Source organism: Podarcis vaucheri (genome assembly GCF_965113315.1).
Source record: "Podarcis vaucheri genome assembly, chromosome: 16".
NCBI classification, from domain to species: domain Eukaryota; kingdom Metazoa; phylum Chordata; class Lepidosauria; order Squamata; family Lacertidae; genus Podarcis; species Podarcis vaucheri.
Window position 1 is genome coordinate 24878003 of NC_138754.1, and position 27320 is coordinate 24905322.

Below are 27320 nucleotides of genomic sequence, written 5' to 3' on the forward strand. Positions count from 1 at the left end.
GTGTTCGTGTCTCTCATTCCTCCAGTACCAATTCATATGAAAAGGGAAAGTCTTGGTCCTTCTCTTTCATGGAGCTGTTTAGGGAAGTTTTTAATGTTTGATGTTTTATTGTATTTTTAATATTCTGTTCGTAGCTGGCCAGAGTGGCTGGAGAATTTAGTATTATAAATACCGGCAAGTAAATTTATTATTATTATTATTATTATTATTATCATTATTATTATTATTATTATTATTTCTGCGGAAATCACAGGCTGTTGCTCTTTCAACTGCCTGTCTCTCCAGAGAAAATATAAATGAGAAATCACATGGCTTTTCCTAGGTCTGGATCACCTTTTGAGGATGGGGGCATGAGAGTGGCCTCCTGCCCCATAGTGTTTCTGTTGGTGTACAACTCTGCTCCTTTTTAATCCTATAAACCATGAGCAAGTGACCAGATATTAGGAATGTAGGTAGCTGCCTAATACTGAGTCAGGCTGTTGGTCCATCTAGATTAGTATTGTCTACACCAGGCATAGGCAAACTTGGCCCTCCAGATGTTTTGGGACCACACTTCCCATCATCCCTGACCACTGGTCCTGCTAGCTAGGGGTGATGGGAGTTGTAGTCCCAAAGCATCTGGAGGGCTGAGTTTGCCTATGCCTGGTCTACACTGACTGGCAGCAGCTCTCCCATGAGTTCAGACAAGGGAGGCTTTCCCAGCCGCACCTGGAGATGCCGGGATTAAACCTGCAACCTTTTGCTTGCAAAGTAGATGCCATACTGCTGAGCTACGACTCTTTCTTAAATGCCCGCTGCTGAGATCGGAACTGTGAGTCTGTGTATCGTGCTTCTTCCCTACCCAGATCACTGCCTGGCTGCTGTTTTCCGTCTCTTCAATCTGCAGCTTCTTCTATTAATCCTGCAGCACAACATTAGTTTAGAGAAGGGATTTATTGCCTCTGTTGCTGCGAAGCATCTGCATGCGTTGAACGGTCCTCTCGCCGGCTGAGAATCCCAGAGTAGGAGCCTGGTCTGTTTTAGGAGGTTTCCTGGTCCTTTCCCACTGCTTCCCACAGAGAGGAGTGGAACAGCTATCCTGGGTTCTTACGTGCACCAGAACCCACGAACGGTTGGATTATTACCTCGTCCCCCTCAAGATTGGCGGTCATCACCTCGCACTGCAAATAACCTGGCTAAATCTGTGTAATTCACAACGGGGGTAAGGCAAATTATTATCCGTGTTCAGCTGCAAGTGGAAATTTGTGCAGCAATACTTGTTGCTCCTCTCCTATGCTGTTATTTGTCCCTTACCCCCCCTCACACAAAAAATCATTTTGCGGCTGCAGACATACCTCACTCGCCCATCCTCTCAGCTTAGTGCTGGTTGCAATCCCAGCAGTGCTGCTGCTGCCTTCTGTTTTCTGCTGAGCCTGTGGCTGGCATGAGCTCTGACCCCATTTGAATGTCCCTGTTTGTTTCCCCACAGATCTGAGAAGAGTATTTTTTTTTTAATGCAGTGCTAGGATCTCTCAAGAATGCTTCTCAACAGGTTATCTGTTTCTAGGAGCCATCTCATATTTTCTGCATTTTGTTTCCTTCTGACCTTAGTTTTTTCCAACCCTATTCACCCCCCCCAATACCCTCTGTGCATGTGTAGTTTGTATATCCTCACGCTGCAATTTATGATAACACGTCATACATCTGATGAAGTGGGTCTCCACAAATGCTTATGCTGGCCTTCCCAACCTGGTACCCTCTGGGTTGTTGTGAACTACAGTTCCTCTCATCTCAAGTGGATGATGGAAGTTGTAGTCCAAAACCGGCTGTGCTAGCCAGGACTGATGGGAACTGTGGTCCAAAACATCTGGAAGGCATGTTGGGGAAGGCTGGCTTTATCCTTTAATAAATTAAAGGTAAAGGGGTAAAGGGACCCCTGACCATTAGGTCCAGTCGCAGATGACTCTGGAGTTTCGGCGCTCATCTCTTTTTACTGGCCGAGGTAACCGGCGTACAGCTTCCGGGTCATGTGGCCAGCATGACTAAGCCGCTTCTGGCGAACCAGAGCAGCGCACGGAAACACTGTTTACCTTCCCGCCGGAGCGGTACCTATTTACTTGCACTTTGACATGCTTTCGAACTGCTAGGTTGGCAGGAGCAGGGACCGAGCAACGGGGGCTCACCCCGTTGCGGGGATTCGAACTGCCAACCTTCTGATCGGCAGGCCCTAGGCTCTGTGGTTTAGACCACAGTGCCACCCGCACCCCTTTAATAAATTAGCCCTTTAAAGTTGGCACAAGGCTCTTTGTTATTCTGCAGCGCCACTAACATGGCTGCCCCTCTGGAAATTGTTCCAGTTCTACAGAACACCCTAGAATTCTAGTCATAAAGTTGCCCGGGGGTCAGCGTTGGGCAGGCTTTGTGAATGAGTGCGGGAGGCAATATGGAAAGAGGACTTGCAGCTATTGAACTATAACAATAGAGGGCACGTGTGCTTGTTCTCAGATTGCTTTGAGAGAAAGAGAGTATTAGTTATCTGCTAAAGAATGAATGACTTGTATCAGTGGCTGATGAGGGGTAGATTGTATTGCCTTGAAAAGGGAGCAAAGGAAGGCCGTCAGAAAGGCCCCGTCTCTTCCAGCATCCTGTTTCCCACAGCAGCCAATCAGATGCCTCTGAGAAGCCCGCTAGCAGGGCACATGCCCAACACCCCTTTTCAGCTGTTGTTCCCCAGCGACTAACATCCAGAGGCAGGCTGCAACTGATCCTGGAGGTAGCACGCAGCCTGCTTGACTGGTAGCCATTGATAGTCTTATGAAAGGTGAGTCAGGAGTAGCCTTATCCTCTGTGAAAGGTGAGAGTCAGTGTGGGGGTATTGCTTAGAGTGTCAGACTAGGACTCGAGGGACCAGGGTTCAAATCCCCACTTGGCCATGAAGCTCACTGGGTGACCTTGGGCCAGTCACTGCCTCTCAGCCTAACATTCCTCGCAAGGTTGCTGCAGAGATTAAATGATGGGGAGAACCTTTTCCGCAACCTTGAGCACCTTGGAGGAAACGGTGGGATGTAAATACAAAATTCGAGGTGAGTTAGGAGTAGCCGTTGATAGTCTTATGAAAATTGAGATGGGAGTGGTCCTTATCCTCCATTAAAGGTGAGGAGCAGTGGTGGAGGGGGAATTTGAGACAGTATACGTTGAAAGCCAAATCGGATCAAAGCCAAGCTTTCCCAAACAATATGCAAACCGAAACACAGCTGTATGTTGAAATTTGCACTTATCTGAATTTTGCAATGCAATGCTCTAGTCTTGTTTGTAAAAATGCATGCATCAAGGAAGATATGTGTATAAAAATTGAGGTATCGGTCAAAATAACATACACACACACGTTGCATTTGAGAAAATTGCTGCCGGAAATGTGTACATTAGTAAAAACTGCATGAATAATGTATTTGGAGAAATTTGCACTAAAATGCTTCCAAGTTTTCATGAACGTTTTTATTATTATTATCATTGCAAATTGCCACAACATTTAGAGAACAGCATTTAAGATTGGGGAGAAAATGTGAAAATCAAAGAACCGAACTGGATAGATATTTCCAATCCTAATTTAGGAGTGTCCAACTTTAGCCAGAGGAGTGCTAATGTACTTCAGCAGAAAGCATCTTTTTGCAGGAATGTTGTTGCTCTTTCAGTTAGAAGATGAGGTCAATAACCAAGCTGTGAAACAAACAAAGAATGCTACTGCAGTATCTGAATGCAATGAGACCATCTGAGATAGGGAACTGGATGGGAAGGAACTCGGGGATAGTATACTCTGCTAAACTTTGCATATCAAATAAGACCCCTGAGAGCATGAGCAGGCCTCTCCTGGTACGCTGAAATATACAGTTGTACTTTGGTTCTTGAACGCCTTGGTCTTCTTACATTTTGGCTCCGTAAACTCGGGAGTGTTCTGGTTTGCGAACGTTCTTTGGAACTTGAACATCCGACGTGGCTTCCTTGGCTTCCGATTGAGTGCAGAAAGCTCCTGCAGCCAATCGGAAGCTGCACCTTGGTTTTCAAACATTTTTGGAAGTTGAACGGTCTTCCTGAATGGATTCAGTTCCAGAACCAAGGTACGACTGTACACCTAAAATGTACCATTGGTTACTTCATGCAATGCAAGTTGGCTAGATTTTTTTGTTGTAAGTCACTCTGAGTTGCTTTGGGCAAGATAAAACTAATAATAATAATAATAAAAATAATAAAAATACCAGAAGGGCCCTGCCTGCCATATTATTTAAAAAAGGGTGGGGAGAGAGGCAAGGAACTGGGAGGCTACAGGTGTAGTAAAAGTTTTTGTCTGCTAAATCACTGCACCAGCCTCAGTCTGCCACTTGCCTGTCTTACCTGCCCCCCTCATCTCAGTGTTGTCCTTTTGCATCTCAGCAGGGCGAGGGACAAAACTAGAGTTGGTTGGCTCCGCCTCTTGTTGTCTGGCTCCGCCTACTGTTGGTCTCCCAGCCTTCCACCCTCCCTGTCCCGTGGAGCATGTCCTGTCACTGTGTGTGTGTGTGTTTTTCAGGCCGCCCAGCCAAAGGGGCTGTCTCCACACCGCAGGGGCCCTTGCGCTCTGCCGCTGTGTGAGATTTGCAAAGGCAAGCCGGCTGCTTTCGCCCGCCCTCCCCCAAAACTGATCCATATGACAAAGCTGAAGACCAAACGTCAAAGGCGGTTAGCCTCAAAATGGTTGTGTGCTAGATGAAAAGTCTCGTTGAAGCAAGGCCAGCGACTCTCGGGCGCTGTTCCACTGACATGGTTCCTTCTGCAAAGAGTGGGCGATTATTGTAAGAGTTGCCAGCCCAGATCAGCCGAGCTGCTCTGCCTCAGCCTGACAGCGGTCGGCTACCTGGAGAAATATGCAGGAGCTACCTGTGAGACAGATTAAACCTCTCCAGGGGCCTGTGTCCCGCCAGTCTTGCCTCTTGCCACTGCTTAGGATTCCACCTCCTGGCTTAATGGTTCTTCTGCAGGCAAATACAATTGCACGATTGCACCTGTCTGCTTTTGACTGCTCTGCACCCGTCAACCGTCTTCCTTTTCTCGCACAATTTCGCCTCCCGTTACTTGCTTTCAAAATGTTTATTCTCTAGCTCAGACTTGCCCTCCAGAAGATGTTACGGACTGCATCTTTCATCAGCTCCAAGAACAATGCTGTACGGGCCAAGCTGTGATATCATAATGATTAAGGCCTTAAATGATAATTTTAGGTTATATTTTAGTGACTAAGTTTTAATTTATATATTTTTAAACTGTTGCTATATTTGTATTGTCCCTGTTATAAGGTAAAGGTAAAGGGACCCCTGACCGTTAGGTCCAATCGTGGCCAACTCTGGGGTTGCGGCACTCATCTTGCTTTATTGGCCGAGGGAGCCAGCGTCCAGTTTCCGGGTCATGTGGCCAGCATGACTAAGCCGCTTCTGGCGAACCAGAGCAGCACACGGAAATGCCGTTTACCTTCCCGCCGGAGTGGTACCTATTTATCTACTTGCATTTTGACGTGCTTTCGAACTGCTGGGTGGGCAGGAACAGGGACCAAGCAATGGGAGCTCACCCCGTCGCGGGGATTCAAACTGCCGACCTTCTGATCGGCAAGTCCTAGGCTCTGTGGTTTAACCCACAGCGCCACCCGTGTCCCTCTATACCCAATTGCAAATTCAAATGTATCCCTATCATTTTTTATGACTTCCTTGATATTGTATGTGGGCTGGAACTGGTCTGTGACCGAAATAATACATTCATTCATTCAGTGCTGTACTGGCAAGGGCTTATGGGTATTGAGAGCTGGGTGCTGTAGCAGTTACAGTGTTGGACTAGGACCTGGGAGACCAGGGTTCAAATCCCCATGCAGCCATGAAGGTGACTGGGTGACTTTGGACCAATCACTCACTCTCAGCCTAATCTACCTCATAGGGTTGTTGTGAGGAAAATACACAGAGAGGGAGGGCTCCTTGGAGGAAAAGGTTCTCTATAAAAACAAATAAAATGTTTGTAGTGCAAAACATACAACAAAGGCCACTCTAGCTTCTGCTTATTCTCTTTATTGTCTATTACATTTATATCCTGTTTTCCCTCCTAAGGAGCTCAAGGTGACACACACATAGTTCTCCCTCCTGTATTTTATCCTCACTACGTCCTTTTGAGGTAGGTTAGGCTGAGAAATAGTAACCGGCCAGAGGCCATCACCCAGGGAGCAACCATTCTTATCCTTTGTTTAGAGAATTGCCTTTAAGCAGTGGTGTAGCATGGGTTGCCAGTGCCCAGGGCAGGGACTGCGGTGGAGGTGCATGGAGCCCCAGGCTGCGGGTTCTGCTGCTGCTGGCAGTGGCCGTGCAACTTCTCGGCTTGGTGGCTCTGCTGCCTCCTGGCTCTGCCAGCTCAGAGATGGGGCGTGTGGGCACCCCTTTACCAGCCATGAGGAGGAGGAGGCGCTGCCCAGTTCCGAAGGCCTGCTTCCCCATGGCTCCAGAAGGTGGCAGGAGCTCAGCCACACAGCCTTGTAGGGGCCCCTTGTTGCACTCCTCTCAGAATTTTGCGCCCAGGGCCACCACCCCTTCGCCTCTCATGCTGCGCCAGTGCCTTTAAGACTCACTTATTTCAGCTAACCTGTCTTTTTGTGTTGGGCCTTGTTTGGTGGGCCTTTGTTTACTTATTCCCCCCCCCCTTAATAATATGACTATATTGCAGTTGCCTACAAAGTGCCAATTTAAAACCAGTGCAAAGTATAGCAGACAAATCGATGCATGAAACCAGCAAAGTTTGGGCTTTCTTTTTTTTTAGTTTAAATTACAGTGGTACTTGGTTGTCAAACGGCTTGGCTCCCGAACAAATAGGCTCCTGAACACCGCAAACCTGGAAGTGAGTTTTCCAGTTTGCGGACGTTTTTTGGAAACCAAACTTCCGACGGGGCTTCCATGGCTTCCGGTTGAGTGCAGGAAGCTCCTGCAGCCAATTGGAAGCCTTGCCTTGGTTTTGGGACGGTTCCGGGAGTCGAATGGACTCACGGAACGGATTAAGTTTGACAACCAAGGTACCACTATAGTGGCTCCACCTAGTCCAGCATCCTGTTCTCACAGTGGCCAACTAGAAACCTTTCCACAGAAGCCTGGAAACAAGACCTGAGTGCAATGAGCACTGCTGTCCCCACTCAAGATGCCCAGCAAAAGTGGTATTCAGAAAGATTGCTGCCTCTGAGTGAGAAGCCAGAGCATATCTGTTGTGGCTAGTAGCTGTGGACAGCCTTCTCCTCCATGAATTTGCCCAATCCTCTTTTTTAAAGCCATCTCCGTTGGTGGCCATCCCCACACCTCGTGGGAGCAAATTCCACAGCTGAAGGAAAGTCATACAACTGCAGAGTTGAAAGGGATCTCCAAGGGTCATCTAGTCCAATCCCCTGAAATGCAGGAATCTCAGATAAAAGCATCCAGGACAGGTGGCCATTTGACCTCTGCTTAAAAACCTCCAAGCATCTGTCTTGCAGAGACAACAATGGTTTTAAGCTGGCATCTGTAAACAAAAATGCGAAGCTTTTATTTTAAGTTTAAATTAGATTGTATATCCAAGGGGCAAGTTTTGCAATGGTCAGTTTTAGAGGCAATATTGCTTCTGAGTACCAGTTGCTGGAAACAGCAAGAGGGGAGAGCGCTGTTGTGCTTGGGTCCTGCACATCCCCAATAAATAACGAGACAGTAATCTTGTTAACAATAAATTGATGCCATAAATAGGATTCACACTCCCCCCCTCGCAGAACCAGTCTGCCTGCCAAAAACCACTTGCCAGAGCCTTAATATGGAAATTGCTTGCTGTCCCCCAGTAGCGAGGAAAGGATTATTTTTCATGTAATGCGTTTTGAGAACATCACCTGTAATTACACAGCTCCCTTTTAAGAGCTTCGAAAGACTCTTGCAGTAAAATGGCCATTACGGGGCCATCGAGTGTTAAGAGAGCAAAGGTGATGATTACAAACTGGCTTCAGAGATGCTTATCACAATGCACACATTTTGAACCCCGTTTGGAGGTTCAGGATGCAAGCGTAAGGAGCTGGTGGAAAGGAATGTTGGCGTGATTTATAAAGGAGCTCAGGTGGTATGTATGTGGTCGCTAACATGTTGCTGTCCTTCCCTCAGACTCAGAGGGCTCTCTTGGAAGGCTCCTTAAGCTCTCCAGCTATCAAGGTAGCGACAGCTGAGAGGAACAATGTAGAAATGATACACCGGGTGGTAGTTTGGCTTAAAGAGCTGGGTTTTTTAATTTGCTGTGAGCATTATGAAAACCTATTTTATCCCCCTTCCTTTCCCTCTTTTGCTTTCTCTTCTTTGACCTTGTTCCCGGCCTCCTTCTCCAGGTTTCTTTCCCCCACAAAACAACCACCTACTCCAGCCTTGAAAACAAAAGATGGTTTGTGTAATATCCAGAAGGACATCAACAATGAAGCCCAACTGAGCAGCTGTCAACAGGCGTGGTGTGTGTGTGTGTGTTTGTTTGTGTTTGTATGGTTTGTTCCATCTTGTTTGGGTCATGTTACTGATCCAGAGAGGGCTGCTTGACAATAGGAAAGCCGAGTATTTGACACTCTAGATTAAGGTTTAGGAACTGGCAGCCGGTGGGCCAAACCAGGTCCATGGAGTGATTGATAGCTGTCATGAAATTCTATTCAGTATTGATCCAGAGCAGAACTTCAACATATAGTTAGCAGAGTAAAAACTTAAACATGTTGCAGGATTCCCAAAAAATAGACCAGAGGCAATTGTATTTTATCCAGCAGAGCTTTACTGCTACTGAAGGCAAATGAGCATAACTGGTCACAAATCCGATACATTCGGGATTGGCACTGTCCATAAGAAATCCAGTTGCAGCAGACTTAACTTAAACTTACAATAACTTATAATAAGTATAAACTTTAACACTAAGCATATTATGTACAGAACAGCACACCAGAAGGAGAGAGAGAGAGAAAAGAGTGAATCCCAGGCTCATTCTGGCCTTATTATTATAGTCAGCATGACCTTCGCAGAAAGAGATAACAATCAGTTTAAACCAGCTGTACTCAGCTTCTCTGAAGGAATACCCCAACTTCATGAACCTTCTGCTTGCTTCTTTCACAGAAGCTTCCAGATCCCTCTTGAATTAATTAGAATAGGAAAGATCTCTACACATCAGATCAACACTTTCTGCACTAAGAATGCAAACTGACAATAGCATCTATACCAGGGATTGTTAACTTGCAGTCCATAGGCTATGTCCACCACCCAAAAGGGTTTTTTGTGGGCCTCCAAAAGCTGTCATTAATTAGGGTTTTTGTTTTAATTCTTGACAGTTCCATGGGTTCACACCCCCTTTGATGCCAAAACTTTGTTTTCCATGGCCTCCCAAGGACCCCCCAAAACTGCCAATTTCTGTAATTCATTGATTGATTGATTGATTTTTGAATGTATTCTTTAAGTTTTATCTTTACTAACTACTCCTATAGCTTCCTCAGCATTGTGTCAAAAGGGATTTTGTGCTCCCCAAGTCCCCGCCTTTCAAAACCAGCCCTTATTTGTTCTGAATTTAACCATGAATCATTAAAAAAACCCGATTTAAAATAGTAGAAGACTCTATAAAGACTTGCTGAATAGGAGGCAAATATGAAATAGCCTGCCTTTAGTCACCTAAGGGAGAGAGACCTTGTTTAACAGAAATGTCTTTCAAAGATATTAAGGCCACATTGTTATCTGTGCTGCTTTTCAGTTTTCTGCGGTTAAATTTGAAACTATGGGTTGCATTTTATGTTGTGTTTCTTTGCTTCTCTCTCTCTCTCTCTCTCTCTCTCTCTGTGTGTGTGTGTGTGTGTGTTAGAAATTTAGAAATAGGCTAACAGTTGTTCAGGAGCCCATCTTACAAAATTCAGCTCAGATTGTGAATTCCGACACTGAGCATTCGGAACTAGAAACGCTTGTTAGAGAGCTCTGCTTTGCACATCTGTGTTTCCCCAGGAGTCTGACCTGTCCTTGTTCCACCTGCAAAAAAGCAGGGCTTTTAAGCTGTCAGGAGCATCTTGCCGTATTGTGCCTTTAATTGCTACACAGGGGATTGCCTGTCTTGCCTGGACTCCGCTTGACTAAGAATAGGAAAAGAGGGCTAGCCATTCTGCCTGGCTTCGGAGGGGAGGGAGGATGGGAAGGAATCTGCAGTATGTGTGTCTGTCTGTCAGTGTAGCGGAGCTTATGTCCAGGGAGGGGCTCAGTACTGGATTTACGTATAAGCTAAACAAGCTGTAGCTTAGGGCCCCACTCTCTTGGGGGTCCCAAAAAAATTTAAAGGGGAAAAAACTGGATGTACATTTCCAAAATATAAGATAAAAAACAAATAAAATAAAACCTACATACAGCAACAGTGTTTTGTGTTGTGTAGGCTCCTATGATGTAAGTAATGGGCCCCGCCTGCTAGCCTGCTCCCTAAAATATCACTGGTTTGCTCATTTCTATATATAGGGTGCCTACATTCTGTATGTGCAAATGGCTTTAGGTCTATAAATTACCACATAGCATATATTCAATGCAAAAAACAGCGACAATTTGTTGTTGACAGCTGGACATATAAAGGGCCCCATTACCTTCAGTAGCTTAGGGCCTCATCAAACCTAAATCCAGCCCTGGAGGGGCTCGCTCTCTGCCTCAAATACCCCAGTCTGAACACAGACACCCCAGTTGTGCAGCTGTATATATTGAATAAAGTATGTGAACTAAACAGGGATATGAGCTCAGTTTGCATAACTGTTTCCATTTAGGGGTTCGTGGCTGATTGCGGGATGGGGCGGGGGGAGTCAGAGCACTAAATAGCGTGTGCTGTGATGGAATGCGAATATCAGAGAGCTATTTTTTGCAACAACAGCCTTGGACTCTTGTGTGTTTGTTTGTGTGTGTGTGTGTGTGTGTGTGTGTGTACATATGTGTGTGTATGTCCCCATCTGGACTGGTTCCTTCATTTTCTCCTGGAGCATAATTTAACATGCTGTCTCCATCCCCCGCCCCAGGTTCCACATACTCTCCGCTAGAAACCTTTACAATTCTCTGCCCTGGCAATCCAAATCCTATGGCAACCCGACCACCACCACAACCCCCCCCCCAAAGAAAAACCACTGACTTCTGCTACCTATATAGATTATGAAAACACAGCAAATGTGCATATGTTGTTTTGTTTTGCATGGTTTTTTAGTGCACAAGTCTAGTTTTGCTAGAACCTCCACAACTCCTGAAAATCTTATTCATCCAACATATCTTTGGCTTTGCAGGTTTCATTGGGTGTTTCTTGTATTCACAGATAAGACTTAAAGGTATATTCACAGGCTAAAGAGCTAGTAACCAGCTTTAAAAAGGAAAGGGAAAGGAAAAGAACTTGAGATTCTCTGGAAGTTGAATTTTAGACCCACTTCCATTTTCTAGGTTCTTGTGTAATCTGAACATACCCATATAAAACGTCCTGTGGATTAATGTCCCGTTAAGTGGATTAATAAAACAGCCTTCACTTTTGTCTGGGAGGCCAACAAGGAGGAAGCCTGGCTCCTCTGGGAAGCCTGGGAGCAGCCACCGAGAAGGCCCTGTCCTGTATCCCCACCAAGCATGCCTGTGAGGTGGCAGGAGCAAGAGAAGGCCTTTCCCCGAAGATTTTAGAGCCTGGGCAGGTTCATATGGGAGAATACGGTCCTCCAGATGGCCATAGAGTGCTGACCCTCCTAGAATCATAGAGTTGGAAGAGACCATGAGGACCATCTAGTCCAACTTCCAGTAAAGCAGGAATATGTCACCCAATGTGGGGCTCAAACCCATAACCCTGAGGTTAAGAGTCTCGTATCCCTGGGCTCCTGCAGCTCTCCCCTGCTGACCCCTTGCCTTCTCTCTGCTTGCAGGCCTGCCGCGACTTCCTGGATTTAGCCGAGACCCACAGCCGCAAATGGCAGCGGGCGCTCCAGTATGAGCGGGAGCAGCGGACCCGCCTGGAGGAAACCATTGAGCAGCTAGCCAAGCAGCACAACAACTTGGAGAGAGCCTGCCGAGGGGCCCCCTCCCTCTCTGCAAACACCAGCATCCGCGCGTCCAAAGGTGAGGAGGAGGCCCACTGCCGCGACTGCTTCCATGTTTGACAAGCAGCTCTTGCCCTGCACCTTGGCTGGCTAGGACCTTTCGCAGGGAAGGGCCGGAGCTCAATGTTAGAGCAGCTGTGTTGCATGCGAAAGGTCCCAGGTTTGATTCCCTGCAGCACCTCCAGGGAGGGCTGCAAGTCAATATACAGTGGTACCTCGGGTTACAGACGCTACAGACTCTGCTAACCCAGAAATAGCACCTCGGGTTAAGAACTTTGCTTCAGGACGAGAACAGAAATCGTGCAGTAGCAGCATGGCGACAGCGGGAGGCCACATTAGCTAAAGTGATGCTTCAGGTTAAGAACAGTTTCAGGTTAAGAACGGACCTCCAGAACGAATTAAGTTCTTAACCCGAGGTACCACTGTAGGCAATAATGAGCTGTGTGGACCAATAGTCTGACTTGGCATAAGGCAGCCCTCCTATGTTCCTGCTTCATTTGGCTCTTTCCTTATAACCATGGGGACTAGGAACTTGGCTCTTTTTAAGAGGAAGGGCCAGAGGCAGAGCACCTGTTTTGCATGCAGAAGGTCCCAGATTCAATTCCCAGCATCACCTCCAGGGAGAGACCCTGAAACCGTGGAGAGCTGCTGCAGCTAAGCAAATCAGTCTCTTAAGCTTAAGCCAAGAAAGAGTATTTTCTGTAAGATTGAATATCAATATACATATCAAGACTTTGAGATTAGACCACTGAAGAAGCCTGGAAAACTATCTTGGGAGTGTGCTACCTGCAAGCCCCAGTAAAAGGGCCCCATCGGGGGCGAACAGCGGCCTCTTGATTACTTGGACTGCAAGGGCGAAACAGGTGCAAAACACCGGACCCTGTCTACAACTTCATTAACATACATTTACAACTCCACTAAGGGACGTGGGTGGTGCTGTTGGTTAAACCACAGATCCTAGGACTTGCTGATCAGCAGGTCGGTGGTTCAAATCCCCGCGATAGGGTGAGCTCCCGTTGCTCGGTCCCTTCTCCTGCCAACCTAGCAGTTCAAAAGCATGCCAAAAAGTGCAAGTAGATAAATAGGTACCGGTCCAGCGGGAAAGTAAACGGCGCTTCCGTGCTCTGCTCTGGTTCGCCAGAAGCGGCTTAGTCATGCTGGCCACATGACCCAGAAGCTGTACGCCGGCTCCCTCAGCCAATAAAACGAGATGAGCGCTGCAACCCCAGAGTCGGTCATGACTGGACCTAATGGTCAGGGGTCCCTTTACCTTACAACTCCACTTGCATCTCTCGGTATTGTGAATAACACCGAACTTACCTTTTGTTGGTATCTTCATGAACTTCTCTAAAAGACTGAGTTAAGCATTGGAAAAATCTATTGAAACCAGACATTATAAGTTCATCTTAGGTTGGGTAGTTCGCAAGTCTCTGTGGCTTTGTTTAATGTTTTGCATTTTCCCTGGCAAGGTGGCATGACTGATGGGGGCTGGCAGCAGAGACTTGGGGGCCTCCACTACAGGGGGTTGGACTAGATGATCCTTGGGGGGGGGCCTTCCAACACTACAATTCCATGATTCTGACTCCCATCAGCCCCAGCCAAGCCAGCGGATTTGCTCACCTGGGTATTATTGCCTCTCTGCCATCAGGGAGCGTACAGAGCGTGAAAGCGGAAGCCAGTGATGAAGATGAGGAGACGGAGTACTTCGATGCCATGGAGGACGCACAAGCTTTCATCACAGTAGCTGCGGATCCATCGAAGCACCACCGGTAGGTATGGCACCTGCTCCATGGGAGCCACCAGGCAGTCGGAAACCCTAGCATAGCAAAATCCACTTTAAAAAGAAGAAGAAAGAAACTGACCAGCTGCTGTTAGGGAAGTGACAGGGAAGTGCATTCAAAAGAGTTGGAATGGACGTGTGATTAGCGGGAAGTTGCATAAGCAGCCCCCAAGCAAATAAGAATGGAGGACTGTTGTTGTATAACCTGCCCACAAACAAATCAGAGTAAATGTTTGAGAGTAGATATACAGGTGAAACTCAGGAAATTAGAATATCTTGGAAAAGTTCATTTATTTCAGTAATTCAACTTAAAAGGTGAAACTAATATATGAGATAAACTCAGGACCTGCAAAGCGAGATATGTCAAGCCTTTATTTGTGATGATCATGGTGTACAGCTGATGAAAACCGCAAATTAACAATGTCAGAAAATTAGAATATTAAATGAAATCAGCAAAACAAGGACTGCAAGTAGAGCAATATTGCACAATATTGCACTTTGCATGTCACGAGTCTATCTCATATATTAGTTTCACCTTTTAAGTTGAATTACTGAAAGAAATGAACTTTTCCACGATATTCTAATTTTCCGAATTTCACCTGTAATCTACCAAGAAGATCAAGGGTCTGGAAACCAAGCCTGCTGAGGAATGGTTGAAGGAGCTGGGTATGTTTAGCCTGGAAAAGAGACCGAGAGGAGATATGACAGCTATCTTCAAATCTCTGAAGGGCTGTCATGTGGAAGAGGGAGCAAGCTTGTCTTCTCCTGCTCCGGAAGGCAGGATTCGAACCAACGGCTTCAAGTTACAAGAAAGGAGATTCCGACTAAATATCAGGAAGAACTTTCTGATAGTAAGAGCTGTTTGACAGTGGAACAGGGTCTACCTAAGGAGGTTGTGGACTCTCCTTCCCTGGAGATTTTTAAGCAGAGATTGAATGGCCATCTGTCAGGGATGCTTTAGCTGAGATTCCTGCATTGCAGGGGGCTGGACTAGATGACCCCTGGGGTTCCCTTCCAATTCTACGATTCTATGATTCTATTATTCTAAGCTGTGCGCAAGCGTTGTGCATGCAGATCAGGATGAATGCAAAACAAATAGGCTGTGTGAAAGAGGCCATTTCCTCTCTTTGGAGCCCTTGGCAATGGATAGCAGGCCTCTTTTAGATCTTGCCCGTTTTCAGCAGACAAGTTTTGGCTTTTCATTAGATGCTTAGAAGGCCACCCCCAATGAGTGGGCCAGTGGCCTTCAACTTGAAGTGGGGGAAAGAAACCCCCTTTCCTTCAGTGCCTCCAACCTATTCAGTGAAAGAGCAGATAAAAGAAAGCTCTTTTTTGAAAAACAACAACTGTGGAACTCACTGCCACATGAGGCAGTGAGGACCACCAACTTGAATGCTTTTAAAGAGGATTGGACAAATTCATGGAGGAGAGGGATACCAGAATGGCTATGCTCTGCCGTCACAGTCAGAAAGGCATCAATGTTTCTGAATACCAGTTGCTGGGAACCTCGGGAGCAAAGAGGGCTCTTTTATATGAATCCTGCTTGTGGGTTTCCCATTGGGGCATCTGATTGGCCACTGCAAGAACAAGATGCTGGACTAGGTGGACCACTGGCCTGATCCAGCGGCCTCTTCTTCTGTTCCTGTGCCCAGTTCACTCTTCTCACCTGCCTGGCCCAGAAAATCTTGTCTTTGGGGCTTTGGACAAGCTGGCTGGCAAGCTGGCTTTGTAGGAATGTGAAGCCGTGCATTTGCATATCAGAACCCGCCCATTTGTGACACTCCCTCTCAAGGGCATGTTCTGCAGCAGAGGCTTCCGTTGTGGATGGGTAACTCTCGCTCGCGGCTCCGGGCTTCTGTGCGCCGCCTCACTCACCGCTGCCCCCTGCGTTTTCTCTGCAGGCGTGCCGGGAGCAACATTAGCGGGACCAGCGAAGGCCGAGGGGAGGGCTGGAACCTGGACGACAACGTAAGCGCATTTTGCAAAGTTTGAAATAGGAATTTCCCACCCCACCCCCTTGGTGGCACCATACATGTCCTAAGGAAGGGGTTATGGCTCACTGATGGGGCAGAGCTTCTACTTTTCTGGAAGAGAAGCCTTATTTGAAATCCCAGAGAACCACTTCCAGCCACAATGAGCTTCCTATGCTTGTCATTGGCCTGCCAACACCCCCCACCCACCTGCAATGCCTTCCTCCCCATAATAATAATAATTTTATTATTTGTACCCCGCTCCTCTGATTGGGTTGCCCCAGCCACCCTGGGTGGCTCCCTACAAAATATTAAAAGCACAACAACATTAAATACTTCCTCATACAGGGCCGCCTTCAGATGTCTTCTCAAATTGGTGTGGTTCTTTATCTTCTTGACTTTTGATGGGAGGGCTTTCCACAGGGGAGGTGCCACTACCAAGAAGGCCCTCTGCCTGGTTCCCTGTAAACTTCACTTCACACAGTGAAGGGAACTGCCTGAAGGCCCTCAATGCCGGATCTCAGTGTAGGGGCTGAACAATGGGGGTGGAGGTGCTCCTTTATCAATATGATAGACATTTATTTGTATCAGCTGCTAGCCTTTGCCATTCAGGGGCAAGCATATAAAAGCACAGTCAAGCAGCAAAAATTAGCAAGCTGAATTAAAGACAGCAGCCGTTGCGATTTTGGGCTGCTGGGGAGATCACTTTCCCGTATGCATAGGTGGGTGGGGAGCTGAAAGTCTCAAGGTGTGTTGCTGGCTGACCGGCCCCTTGAACTCTCCCTCCTGCTCTTCTTCCTCCCCAGGTGTTCGACAGCTCTCACCAAGCCAGCTACGACGGTTCAAGCAAAGATGGCGTTCACAAGAAGAAGAGGCGGACTCGGGTCCCGGACAAGCCCAACTACAGCCTTAACCTCTGGAGCATAATGAAGAACTGCATTGGCAAAGAACTGTCCAAGATTCCCATGCCTGTATGTGATTCCCCACTGCCCCATGCTCTGGTTCCGGGGGTGGGGCATTTCCAGGCCACGTTCTCTTTCTGGGTGGCCTTCCCGGGGGCCGCATGCCAGTGTTGGGTGGGGCCAGAGATAAAAGTGGGAAGAGAAATTGATGCGAACTTTACCTTCGTACAGTATGCTAGTTCCTACACACACGGTGCGATAAGGGGTTTTGTCTTGTATTAAGTCCAACTGGTGGGGCATCTGTTGGAGGTGCATCTCTTTGCCCTGAAATATGACACTTGAGTTGTATACTTTTTGGACCCCCCCTTATTCCTGCAACAGTAAGTCGTTTCAAACTGCTTTTAACACTGCGATTTTTGCGACTTGCCCTGGGACCTTAGGGGGAAGCGGGGATAAGCAATCACCATCTCGCTGGCTAAGTCAGGGAGATTTCCCAAACGCTTAGGCTCTTTGACAGCAATCTGCTTTGAATGGCACCGATAGAGGAATCCATCTCTACTCCTCACTTCCCCTGAAACAAAATATAGTCGTACCTCTGCTTACATATCCCTCTGGTTACATAAACTTCAGGATATGTAAGTGGCAAACCCAGAAATGTATTTCCGGGTTTTTGCCGCATGCGCAGAAGTGCTCTACTGCTGCACACACATGCACAGAAGTGGTCTCTCTGGTTGCAAAAACTTGAAATCCGGCCGGACCTCCAGAATGGATCCCATCTGCAACCGGAGGTACCACTGTGCTAGTTTCAGGGTTGCAACAAGGAAGAAAAGGGTTAAACTCCACCCTCATATTTGCTCCCTTCCTGTTTATTTATCAGCCCCCTCCCCTGCAACACCCACTTCTCCCTTACTGGCATTTCAAGAAACCCAATTGTTAGATGCAAAGGCTCATTTAATGCTGCTTACAATTGGTCCTATAAGGTAGCAAGCAGAGAGAGGGAGAGAGAGCGAATGGGACCTTTGGCAACAGGAAAAGGGCTAAAGCAGTTTCGCATCCCAGCCTTTTGTTTTCCCATTAGTGACAAGGCTGGTTGTGGCCACAGGAACCCAGTTGGCCGGTAGTGGCGAAGATTTGTGGCTTGGCTGAGCAAATCCGTTCCTGTTGTGGGGAGTTGGTGGTGGGGAGAGGGAAGGTTTAAACTCTGCCTTCAAAAGACAAGAAAGCCGCCCACATTCTCTGCTCAGGAGTGCCTGGACAGCTAGCCGGGGTTGGCAGCGGCCCAGCAGCACACAAGCCACTGGCAGCGCCTGCTTTTGAAACAATCAGATATGTTTAATCAGGAAGTAATTGAATGCTTGCTTGTTACATTTCCAGAGCTGCTTCCTGATTGAGCCCACGCAGGGCAGATGCTGCTGCCGATGCTCTCTGTAGCAAAGATGCTCTGGCAGTTCTTCCCTTTGCAGATTGTCATAGTCAGTATATTTATAGCCTGCATTTCTCACAAGTAAATCTGTGCCTAAAGCAGTTCACATTAAAATAAATAAATGTCTACACAATAACAATACATAATAGGACATATGATGTTCCTGCAATGTAACACTAAAAAATTAATAATCAGCAGTTGAACCAGTGTTTCTCAAAGTAGAATCTCCAGCTGTTGTTGGACTACAGTTCCCATCATCCTTGAGCTAGGGATGATGGGAATTGTAGTCCAACAACAGTCAGAGACCTGAGTTTGAGAAACACAAAGTTTAAACAGTTCATTTGACATATACATACAGCTTACCAATAGGCCACGTCCAAGTATCCCATTAAGAAATTCATTTAGAAAGGTCCAGGGGTTGGACGGTGAGGCAAGGCAGGTGAGAAAATCTATTCCCCAATGGTCAAAATGGAATCCCCAATGCTCAACTCAGGTGCAGATATCCTTGTGCATTTTTTAAAGTTCAACACAAATGAAGCACATTTAAATTTAATAAAGTGGGCCTTCACACCTCCTGGTTATCTCAGTCCCTGTATGAACATTGGAAGCTGCCTTTTACTGAAGTCAGACAATTGGTCCGTCTAACTTAGGGCAGTCTGCACTGACTGGCAGTGCCTCTTTAGGCAGAGGAGATTCCCAACCCTCCCTGGGGATTGAACCTGGGACCTTCTGCATGGGAAGCAGATGCTTTTCCACTGAGCTACAGTCTTTCCCCAACACAGACAGGTATAATAATAATAATAATAATAATAATAATAATAATAATAATTTTTTATTTATACCCCACCCATCTGGCTGGGTTTCCCCAGCCACTCTGGGCGGCTTCCAACAAAACACCAAAATACAATAACCTATTAAACATTAAAAGCTTCCCTAAACAGGGCTGCCTTCAGATGTCTTCTAAAAGTTTGGTGGTTATTTTTCTCTTTGACATCTGGTGGGAGGGAGTTCCACGGGGCTGGTGCTACTACCGAGAAGGCCCTCTGCCTGGTTCCCTGTAACTTGGCTTCTCGCAGCGAGGCAACCACCAGAAGGCCCTTGGCGCTGGACCCCAGTGTTCGGGCAGAACGATGGAGATGTTCGCTTCTTTCCCCCAGCGTCCCACTCTCAGTGAAGGGGATCTGCTTTAGCCTTGAGTATCTAACACCAGCATTTCCCCCTTTTGCTGCAGAGGGTATTGCTGTTCCAAAATCTTAGGCCAGGCATAGGCAAACTCGGGCCTCCAGATGTTTTGGGACTACAACTCCCATCATCCCTGGACCACTGGTCCATCTGGAGGCCTGAGTTTGCCTATGCTTGTCTTAGGCCCTTTCCTTCCCTCCCACCCCCAGTGGGTAGCAGGGAAAGAGGGGTGGGGTGGGGGGTTTGCTCACAGCAGAGCCTGGTCTTTGTACAGTGTCTCCACTCCCCCTTTGAGTCAACAGGGAGTCTTTCCCCTTCAATTACGCAGGAACGTGCCCCTGGCGAAGGACACAGAGGCCCCTTAATAGCCCTGGCACTGTGATGTATAAATAATCCCTGCATCCAATACACACAATCCGTAAAATTGCAGCAGTGGGCCAAATGGAACGATCCGTCGGGGCCTTTAAATCAGTCATTGCCGCTCCTGTGGCAGCAAAGAGATTAAAGTTCACATAGAAAAGCCACACTGGGAGAGGCTTGGAAATGTAATATCGTTTTGGCATGACGGTAAATCTTCCGCCTTCATGGGGAGCTTTTTGTGTGGATGACAAAGGACTTCAGATACAGACACATACCACTTGCAATTATATATACATATATATATTACATGCTCCTTTATGGGTTTCCCAGCCAAGTTGCTAATCATACTCGCTCAGCTGCAGCATAACATTCACTCCCCTCCCGGTTTTTTTTTTAATAGAGAGATGCTTGCTGTTTCCCCATCCATATATCCCAGGCATAGGCAAACTCAGCCCTCCAGATGTTTTTAGACTACAATTCCCATCATCCCTGCCCACTGGTCCTGTTAGCTGGGGATGATGGGAGTTGTAGTCCCAAAACATCTGGAGAGCTGAGTTTGCCTATGCCTGATATATCCCTTCTTGCCTAATAAATAACAACAGAAGAGTCCAGTAGCAGGATCAGGCCAAGGGCCCATCTAGTCCAGCATCATCTTCCCACAGTGGCCAGCCAGGTGCCTCTTGGGAAGAAAGCCTGCAAGCAGGACTTGAGCGCAACAGCTCTCTCTCTCCCCCCATTTGCAGCCCCCAAAAGCAGAGGCAGTTTCCTCTTCGTACAGCCAAGGAGATCATCTGGAAGCCTTTGGGAGTGGTTGCTCGAGGACATTTAAACAGCTGAATAGCTCAGTCGGTAGAACATGAGCCTCGTAGTCCCAGGGTTGTGGGTTTGAGCCCCAGGTTGGGCAAAAAGATCCCTGCACTGCAGGAGGTTGGACTCAATGATCCTCATGGTCCCTTCCAACTCTACAATTCTATGGTTGTGTGTGTGTGTGTGTGTGTGTGTGTGTGAGATGGCAGATAGATTTCCACCCCTCCTGTCCCAACTTGCAAAAGTAGCCCAGACCACTCATGGGAGGCCTCTTTTTCTCACTGGCTTTCAGCAAACATCACAGGGTTTGCATTCTGCAGGGGGCGATCCAATAGAACTGGATTATAAGGTGTCTGCTCCCTTACTGCTGCGTGGAGATTTTTGAAATACTAAGTGATATATAAAGGTAAAGGTAACCCTGCCCGTACGGGCCAGTCTTGCCAGACTCTAGGGTTGTGCGCTCATCTCACTCTATAGGCCGGGAGCCAGCGCTGTCCGGGTCACGTGGGCAGTGTGACAGGCTGCATCTGGCGAGCCAGCGCAGCACACGGAACGCCATTTACCTTCCCGCTGGTAAGCGGTACCTATTTATCTACTTGCACCCAGGAGTGCTTTCAAACTGCTAGGTTGGCAGGCGCTGGGACCGAAGTGGTATATAAGTGCCTTCAAATAATAATAAAAAATGAAATAGAAAGAGAGTGATTCCCTTCTCCTCCCCTTGGGTTAGCAACCAACCTCTCTGGCTTTCTGCAGGTGAACTTCAATGAGCCGCTATCCATGCTGCAGAGACTGACAGAGGACCTCGAGTACCATGAACTGCTTGACAAAGCCGTCAAGTGCGAGAGCTCCATCGAGCAGATGTGCTTTGTGGCTGCTTTCTCCGTGTCTTCCTACTCGACGACAGTCCACCGGACAGCGAAGCCATTCAATCCGCTCCTGGGCGAGACCTATGAGCTGGACCGGCTAGATGAGCTGGGTTTTCGCTCTCTTTGCGAGCAGGTGAGGAAAAGGGGAGGGGAGCTGGTGTGCCGTTGTGGGGTGGGCCCACATGGGGCTTGGGCCACGGAGACCTGGGTTGACATCCTCTGCTTGGCTGTGGATGGGCCTGCCATTCTCTTCCAGCTCAGACCCAGATTACTCGCATCCGTTGTTTCATTTATTTGTTCCTTTTTAAATGTTCAGAACTTTATGTCAAAGTGCAAGTAGATAAATAGGTACCACTCCGGTGGGAAGGTAAACGGCATTTCCGTGCGCTGCTCTGGTTCGCCAGAAGCGGCTTAGTCATGTTGGTCACATGACCCGGAAGCTGTACGCCAGCTCCCTCGGCCAATAAATTGAGATGAGCGCCGCAACCCCAGAGTCAGTCACGACTGGACCTAATGGTCAGGGGTCCCTTGTGTACTATACTATACATAGTATATGACGAGCTTAAAAAAATGTTTAAGTATAACTTTATAAAAAATACAGAAGCTTTTCTACTAGGGATAATGGACGCAGGTATAGCAAGGGAAGATCAGAATATATTCCTCTATGCCACAGGAGCGGCAAGGATCCTAATTGCTAAAAACTGGAAAAAAGAAATTGTGCCAACAAAAATGGAATGGCAAGGCAAACTGTTAGAGTATATTGAACTGGCTAGATTAACAGAAGCAATTAGAGACCACACTAGACAAGAATTTCAAAAAGCATGGGGAAAATGCAGAGAATACTTCACAAAACAGTGCCCTAAAATTCATACCTGGACTTGTTTCAATTAATGTCTGCAGGAGATTTTGTGGATATTTAAGTTATAATTAGAAAAATCTTAATAATTATTCATAAAGGAAACAGCTTATAAGAAGTAAATAAGGATGCCAGAAACAGGAAAAAGGAAGTATTTTATTTGATTGTTTGTATTGTTGTATATTATGCTTGTTGTTTGTTATGTTCATGTCTGATGGGGGTGGATTTCTGTGTTGGGGGGTGGGGGATTTGTGTTATGTTGTAAATAAAATTTCCAATAAAAATTTAAAAAAGAAAGAAAGAACTTTATTGTATTAGTAAAATAGCAATCCAATAAGAAACAGAAAAGGGAAAAGGAAGGAAGGGAAACTTTACAGAACAAAAAAACTGGGTTCGCAGCCATTATCTCATAATACATTTAGTGTTTACAGCAGGCCTGCAACTTAACTCTTATCTTTCTTACACAAGTGCAACTTTAGATGGATCGTGAATAAAGAAATAGAAAGGGAGCAGGAGACTGTTGGATACGGAGATCTTGTGAGATCTTGTAGGGCCATCCACAGGATTTTCCTTTGTGGAAACAGCTTTTGAAGCCCGGTACCTTGCTTGCAGGGCCCTGGGACGGTTGCACAAGATCTCACAGGGCTCTCTGAGATCTCGGATGGCAGGGGTGGTTCCAGGGATCCTTCTGACTTTGTGCAATTTTGACTTTGTGCACTGACCCCTGGAACCTAACCCTTGCATAAGTTGTGGGCCTGCTGAACTGTTTTGCCAACCACTTAGACCTAACACCATTGGGGTTTGTTTCTCCTTGGATCTCCCCTCACTCCAGGTGAGTCATCACCCTCCGGCCGCGGCCCATCATGTCTATTCCAAGCGAGGCTGGACACTGTGGCAGGAAATCACCATTGCCAGCAAGTTCCGAGGCAAATACCTCTCCATCATGCCGCTGGGTAAGCACCTGCTCCCCAGGTAGAACGTTCTGTGTCCTCGGCAGTTAATCATTCCTTGGCATAGATCATAGAATCATAGGGTTGGAAGGGACCCTGAGGATCATCTAGTCCAAGCTTCCTCCAACTCGGTCCTCCAGATGTTTTGAGACTACAATTCCCATCATCCCTGACCACTGATCCTGCTAGCTAGGGATCATGGGAGTTGTAGGCCAAAAACACCTGGAAGGCCGAGTTTGAGGATGCCTAGTCCAACCCCCTGCAATGCAGGAATATGCAGCTGTCCCTTACGGGGATTGTACCTTCAACCTTGGCGTTATCCGCACCACGCTTAGGCCCATTGTTGTTGGGGAATTCCTTGTATCTCTTAAGGCAGGGTTTCCCGAACTGTTTTTGGACTACAACTTCCATCTTCCCTAGCTAGCAGGACCAGTGGTCAGGGATGGTGGGACCACTCATGGGAGGCCTCTTTTTCTCAATGGCTTTCAGTAAACATCACAGGGTTTGCATTCTGCAGGGGGCGATCCAATAGAACTGGATTATAAGGTGTTTGCTCCCTTACTGCTGCGTGGAGATTTTTGAAATACATTTTGATGCCAACCATGTTGTGTGGACCCTGCCCAAAAAATGTGCCTGCGTGAGGATCCTATAATAAACACCCTCCCAGAAGCCCCCTTCGTCCCCTTTCCCCTGTTATGTGAATCCTGCTGCCCAGGCATGATGGAATATTTAGTCCATCTCCATGGTGGGCAGTGAGCAAGCACATGATGTTCATCAGAAATCCCACCCCTTAATGAGAGGCCTTTGAAGAGCCTGTTGCCTGGATTAGATCAGAAGTCCATCTAGCCCAGCATCCTGTTCCCACTGTGGCCCGTGGGGCAAGCAGGACCTAGAAGCAAGCGTGTCTCTTTTCTTCCCTGCAGGTTACATCCACTTGGAATTCCACTCCAGCGGCAACCACTACGTCTGGCAGAAGGTGACCTCCACCGTTCACAACATCATCGTGGGCAAGCTCTGGATCGACCAGGTCAGCTGAGCAAGAACTCCCCTAGTGGTCACTGTGGCGATCACACAGGGTCCCCGGACGTTTCACCGTCTATTGATCCCTGTGTCACCACTTTATTTCTCGCTGCCACCACCCAGGCCCTACCAAGTACAATACTGAGTCCAGTCAGTTTATTGGAACATAAACTTCTGTTTATTTATTGCAGTTTAACAAGCGTGTGGTTTCATAAACGGTATTAGTCCATTACAATCATGGGGTGCCTATCCAGACCTATAACTTCCGCTACCTGCTTTCACTCACTAAACCACCTCTCAGATACAGTGGTACCTCGGGTTACATACGTTTCAGGTTACATACGCTTCAGGTTACAGACTCTGTTAACCCAGAAATAGTGCTTCAGGTTAAGAACTTTGCTTCAGGATGAGAACAGAAATCATGCTCCGGCGGCGCAGTGGCAGCAGGAGGCCCCATTAGCTAAAGTGGTGCTTCAGGTTAAGAACAGTTTCAGGTTAAGTACGGACCTCTGGAACGAATTAAGTACTTAACCTGAGGTACCACTGCATTTACTTGTCTTCCTAGCCCCTAACTGTTCCTGACTCAGCTTATTTCGCTACACTAACTCAACCTACCCACAGACTCTATCCCAATTCACTCCCACTCCATCCAACCACCCAACTCCCAACGAACTCTCCCTTCCCCCCACCCAGAGCTGGTTTTATAGTCCCTCTGACTCCACCCCCTGGGTTGTGATTGGGTAGCCTGTTTAACTATTTCACCTCCAGCACTCTCCTATGTTAACGTCACAGTCACGGGTAGTGGGAATTAATGGAAAAACACAAGAAGAGCTTGCTGGATCAAGCCAATGGCCCCTTTGGTCCAGCATCCTGTTCTCACAGTGACTAACTGGATGCCCCAATGGGCAGGATTTGAGCACAAGAGCTCTCTCCCCTCCTATGGTTTCCAGCAACTGTCAGCCAGGAGCACTGCTGACTCCAGCATAGCCATTGTGGCTGGTACCCACTTCTCTTCCATGAATTGGTCCAGTCCTCTTTGAAAGCCATCCAACCTGGTGGTGGTCCCTGGTGCCTCCCTGCAGGAGTGAGTTCCATAGTTTTAACTATGTACTGCACCGAGAATGGAGCCCATACTAGGGACAGTGGGTGGGCCTCCTTATATATACATTACTGAAGGCTTCCTGTGAGTCTTCTCACACATTGTGCATTCATGTGCTCCCCTGAAGGTGCAAAGAGTGAAAGCAGCAGCACACATTTGCAGGTGAGCGACAGAACAGGTACACTCTTTGGCAAGCTGAGATAGGGCACGGTGACTCCCTTCCGACTTTACCCTCGATGGCAAGCCCAGACTCGCTGCCACGAAATGTGTGAAATGGCCCAATAGACTTCCCATCCCGCAAGACAAATATCTGTTGCATCTGAGTAATTGGCCTCTCTTCTATGTAGGAATGATTAAATATTTGCGGAAGCAACCCTGTTGCAAGTTGATATATTATTGCTTTTAACTTAATAGAATTTATATGCACATCCTGTGTTTTAAACAGCTGCATTCAATCTTATTTTGGCACGTGTTTGGCATTGCTTAAAAAAGGCATGATTTAAAGCCCTTTGTGGTTTAGAGTAACGTACATGGAGCTTTCAAGATACTCAGAGGTTAAGGTAAAGGTAAAGGGACCCCTGACCATTAGGTCCAGTCGTGACCGACTCTGGGGTTGTGGCGCTCATCTCGCTTTATTGGCCGCGGGAGCCGGTGTACAGCTTCCAGATCATGTGGCCAGCCTGACTAAGCCCCTTTTGGCAAACCAGAGCAGCGCACGGAAATGCCATTTACCTTCCCGCCAGAGCGGTACCTATGTATCTACTTGCACTTTGAGGTGCTTTTGAACTGCTGGGTTGGCAGGAGCAGGGACCGGGCAACAGGAGCTCAACTCGTTGAGGGGATTCGAACTGCCGACCTTCTGATCAGCAAGTCCTAGGCTCTGTAGTTTAACCCACAGCGCCACCCGCGTTACCCCCATATTATTTTGAAAGTCGAGAAATCTCTCCTGAATTGCTTGTTGGGGTAGATATGGAAGAAATGTAGAACTAATCTCTTTGCATTTTCTTTCCTCTCTTTTTCCCTAGTCTGGTGACATAGAAATCATCAACTACAAATCAAAAGACAAATGCCAACTGAAATTCACTCCCTACAGCTATTTCTCCAGAGATGTCCCCCGAAAGGTAGGCCTCCCCCCCCACCCCTGAGAGATGCAGGGCCACTCTGCCTTTATACTGGGGGTGACTAACCTGTAGCCTTCTAGAATTCGTTGGACTCCAACTTCCATCATTCCCTGACCCCTGGCTCTCCTGGTTGAAGATTATGGGAGTTGGATCCTCAACAGCATCTCCCAAGCCACAGGAAAGGACTTGGAATATCCACACAAGGCATGATGATGGCAGAATGTAATCTTTGTCTGAAAAACAGACAAAAAGGGGTGCATGCTCTGAACTGCACATGTGACTTCATTGAAATACAGTGGCCTTTTATAAGATTGTCAAATAACATTTCAATGACCAGCACCCACCGAATTGACAAACAAGTTTATGGCAAGACTCTGTTCTGGGAGAGAGAGGGGGGAACTTTTATGTTAAGTTAGTTGAAAATTAAATAAAAAGTTCTATTTTAAAAGGGAAAAAGGAAACCAGAGAGCATAAGTTAGTTGAAACAGGGGTAGCCAACATGGTGCCTTCTGGGTGTTGTGTTGGACTATAACTCCCATCATCTCTGACCACTGGCCCCATGCTGTTGGGATTTGATGGGAGTTGTAGTTCAGCAACATTTCGTGGGCGCCACATAACGTCTGAACAAAAGCATACACATGTATTACAATAATAAAATTGAATCATCCGGTTTATAATTGCAATGGTCATTTCATGGCCAAAGACCCATCTAGTCCAAGATGCCCACAGGCTTCACCCCTATAAAGTCCTTTATGGTCATCATCAATCTTTTCTCCATATGTAACCAGAGTCCGTTGGACAGTGCTAAGTGCTAGCAGAATAGCTAAATTGCAGCTAGGAAGCTAAATCCTGTGCAATACCTACTCTCTTCTTGAAATTAAAACAATGTCCAAACACCTGTTGAT

The 27320-nt window shown here is 47.1% G+C and overlaps 1 protein-coding gene and 1 long non-coding RNA gene across 6 annotated transcripts in view; one reads left to right on the forward strand and one right to left on the reverse strand.

The window, feature by feature from the left end:
* OSBP2 (oxysterol binding protein 2) overlaps nucleotides 1-27320 on the forward strand; it is a gene marked incomplete at its 5' end in the record, with an annotated part of 159727 nt that overhangs the window by 122341 nt on the left and 10066 nt on the right. For all 4 annotated transcript variants that reach the window (XM_082203116.1, XM_082203118.1, XM_082203117.1 and 1 more), the window contains 8 exons: nucleotides 11906-12098; nucleotides 13728-13848; nucleotides 15761-15827; nucleotides 16636-16800; nucleotides 21257-21502; nucleotides 23058-23178; nucleotides 24099-24202; nucleotides 26320-26415. In XM_082203116.1, the coding sequence (XP_082059242.1) occupies nucleotides 11906-12098; nucleotides 13728-13848; nucleotides 15761-15827; nucleotides 16636-16800; nucleotides 21257-21502; nucleotides 23058-23178; nucleotides 24099-24202; nucleotides 26320-26415 (1113 nt within the window). The remainder of the gene's footprint in view (nucleotides 1-11905; nucleotides 12099-13727; nucleotides 13849-15760; nucleotides 15828-16635; nucleotides 16801-21256; nucleotides 21503-23057; nucleotides 23179-24098; nucleotides 24203-26319; nucleotides 26416-27320) is intronic.
* On the reverse strand, nucleotides 3373-15734 carry LOC309521180. Of its 2 annotated transcripts, none has more exons than XR_014214531.1 (3): nucleotides 15526-15734; nucleotides 13700-13913; nucleotides 3373-3696 (listed from the first exon to the last, which is right to left on the reverse strand). It is a non-coding gene; the product is annotated as an uncharacterized lncRNA (long non-coding RNA). The 2 variants fall into 2 exon arrangements; XR_014214532.1 differs by having other exon boundaries at nucleotides 13700-13895; nucleotides 15526-15730.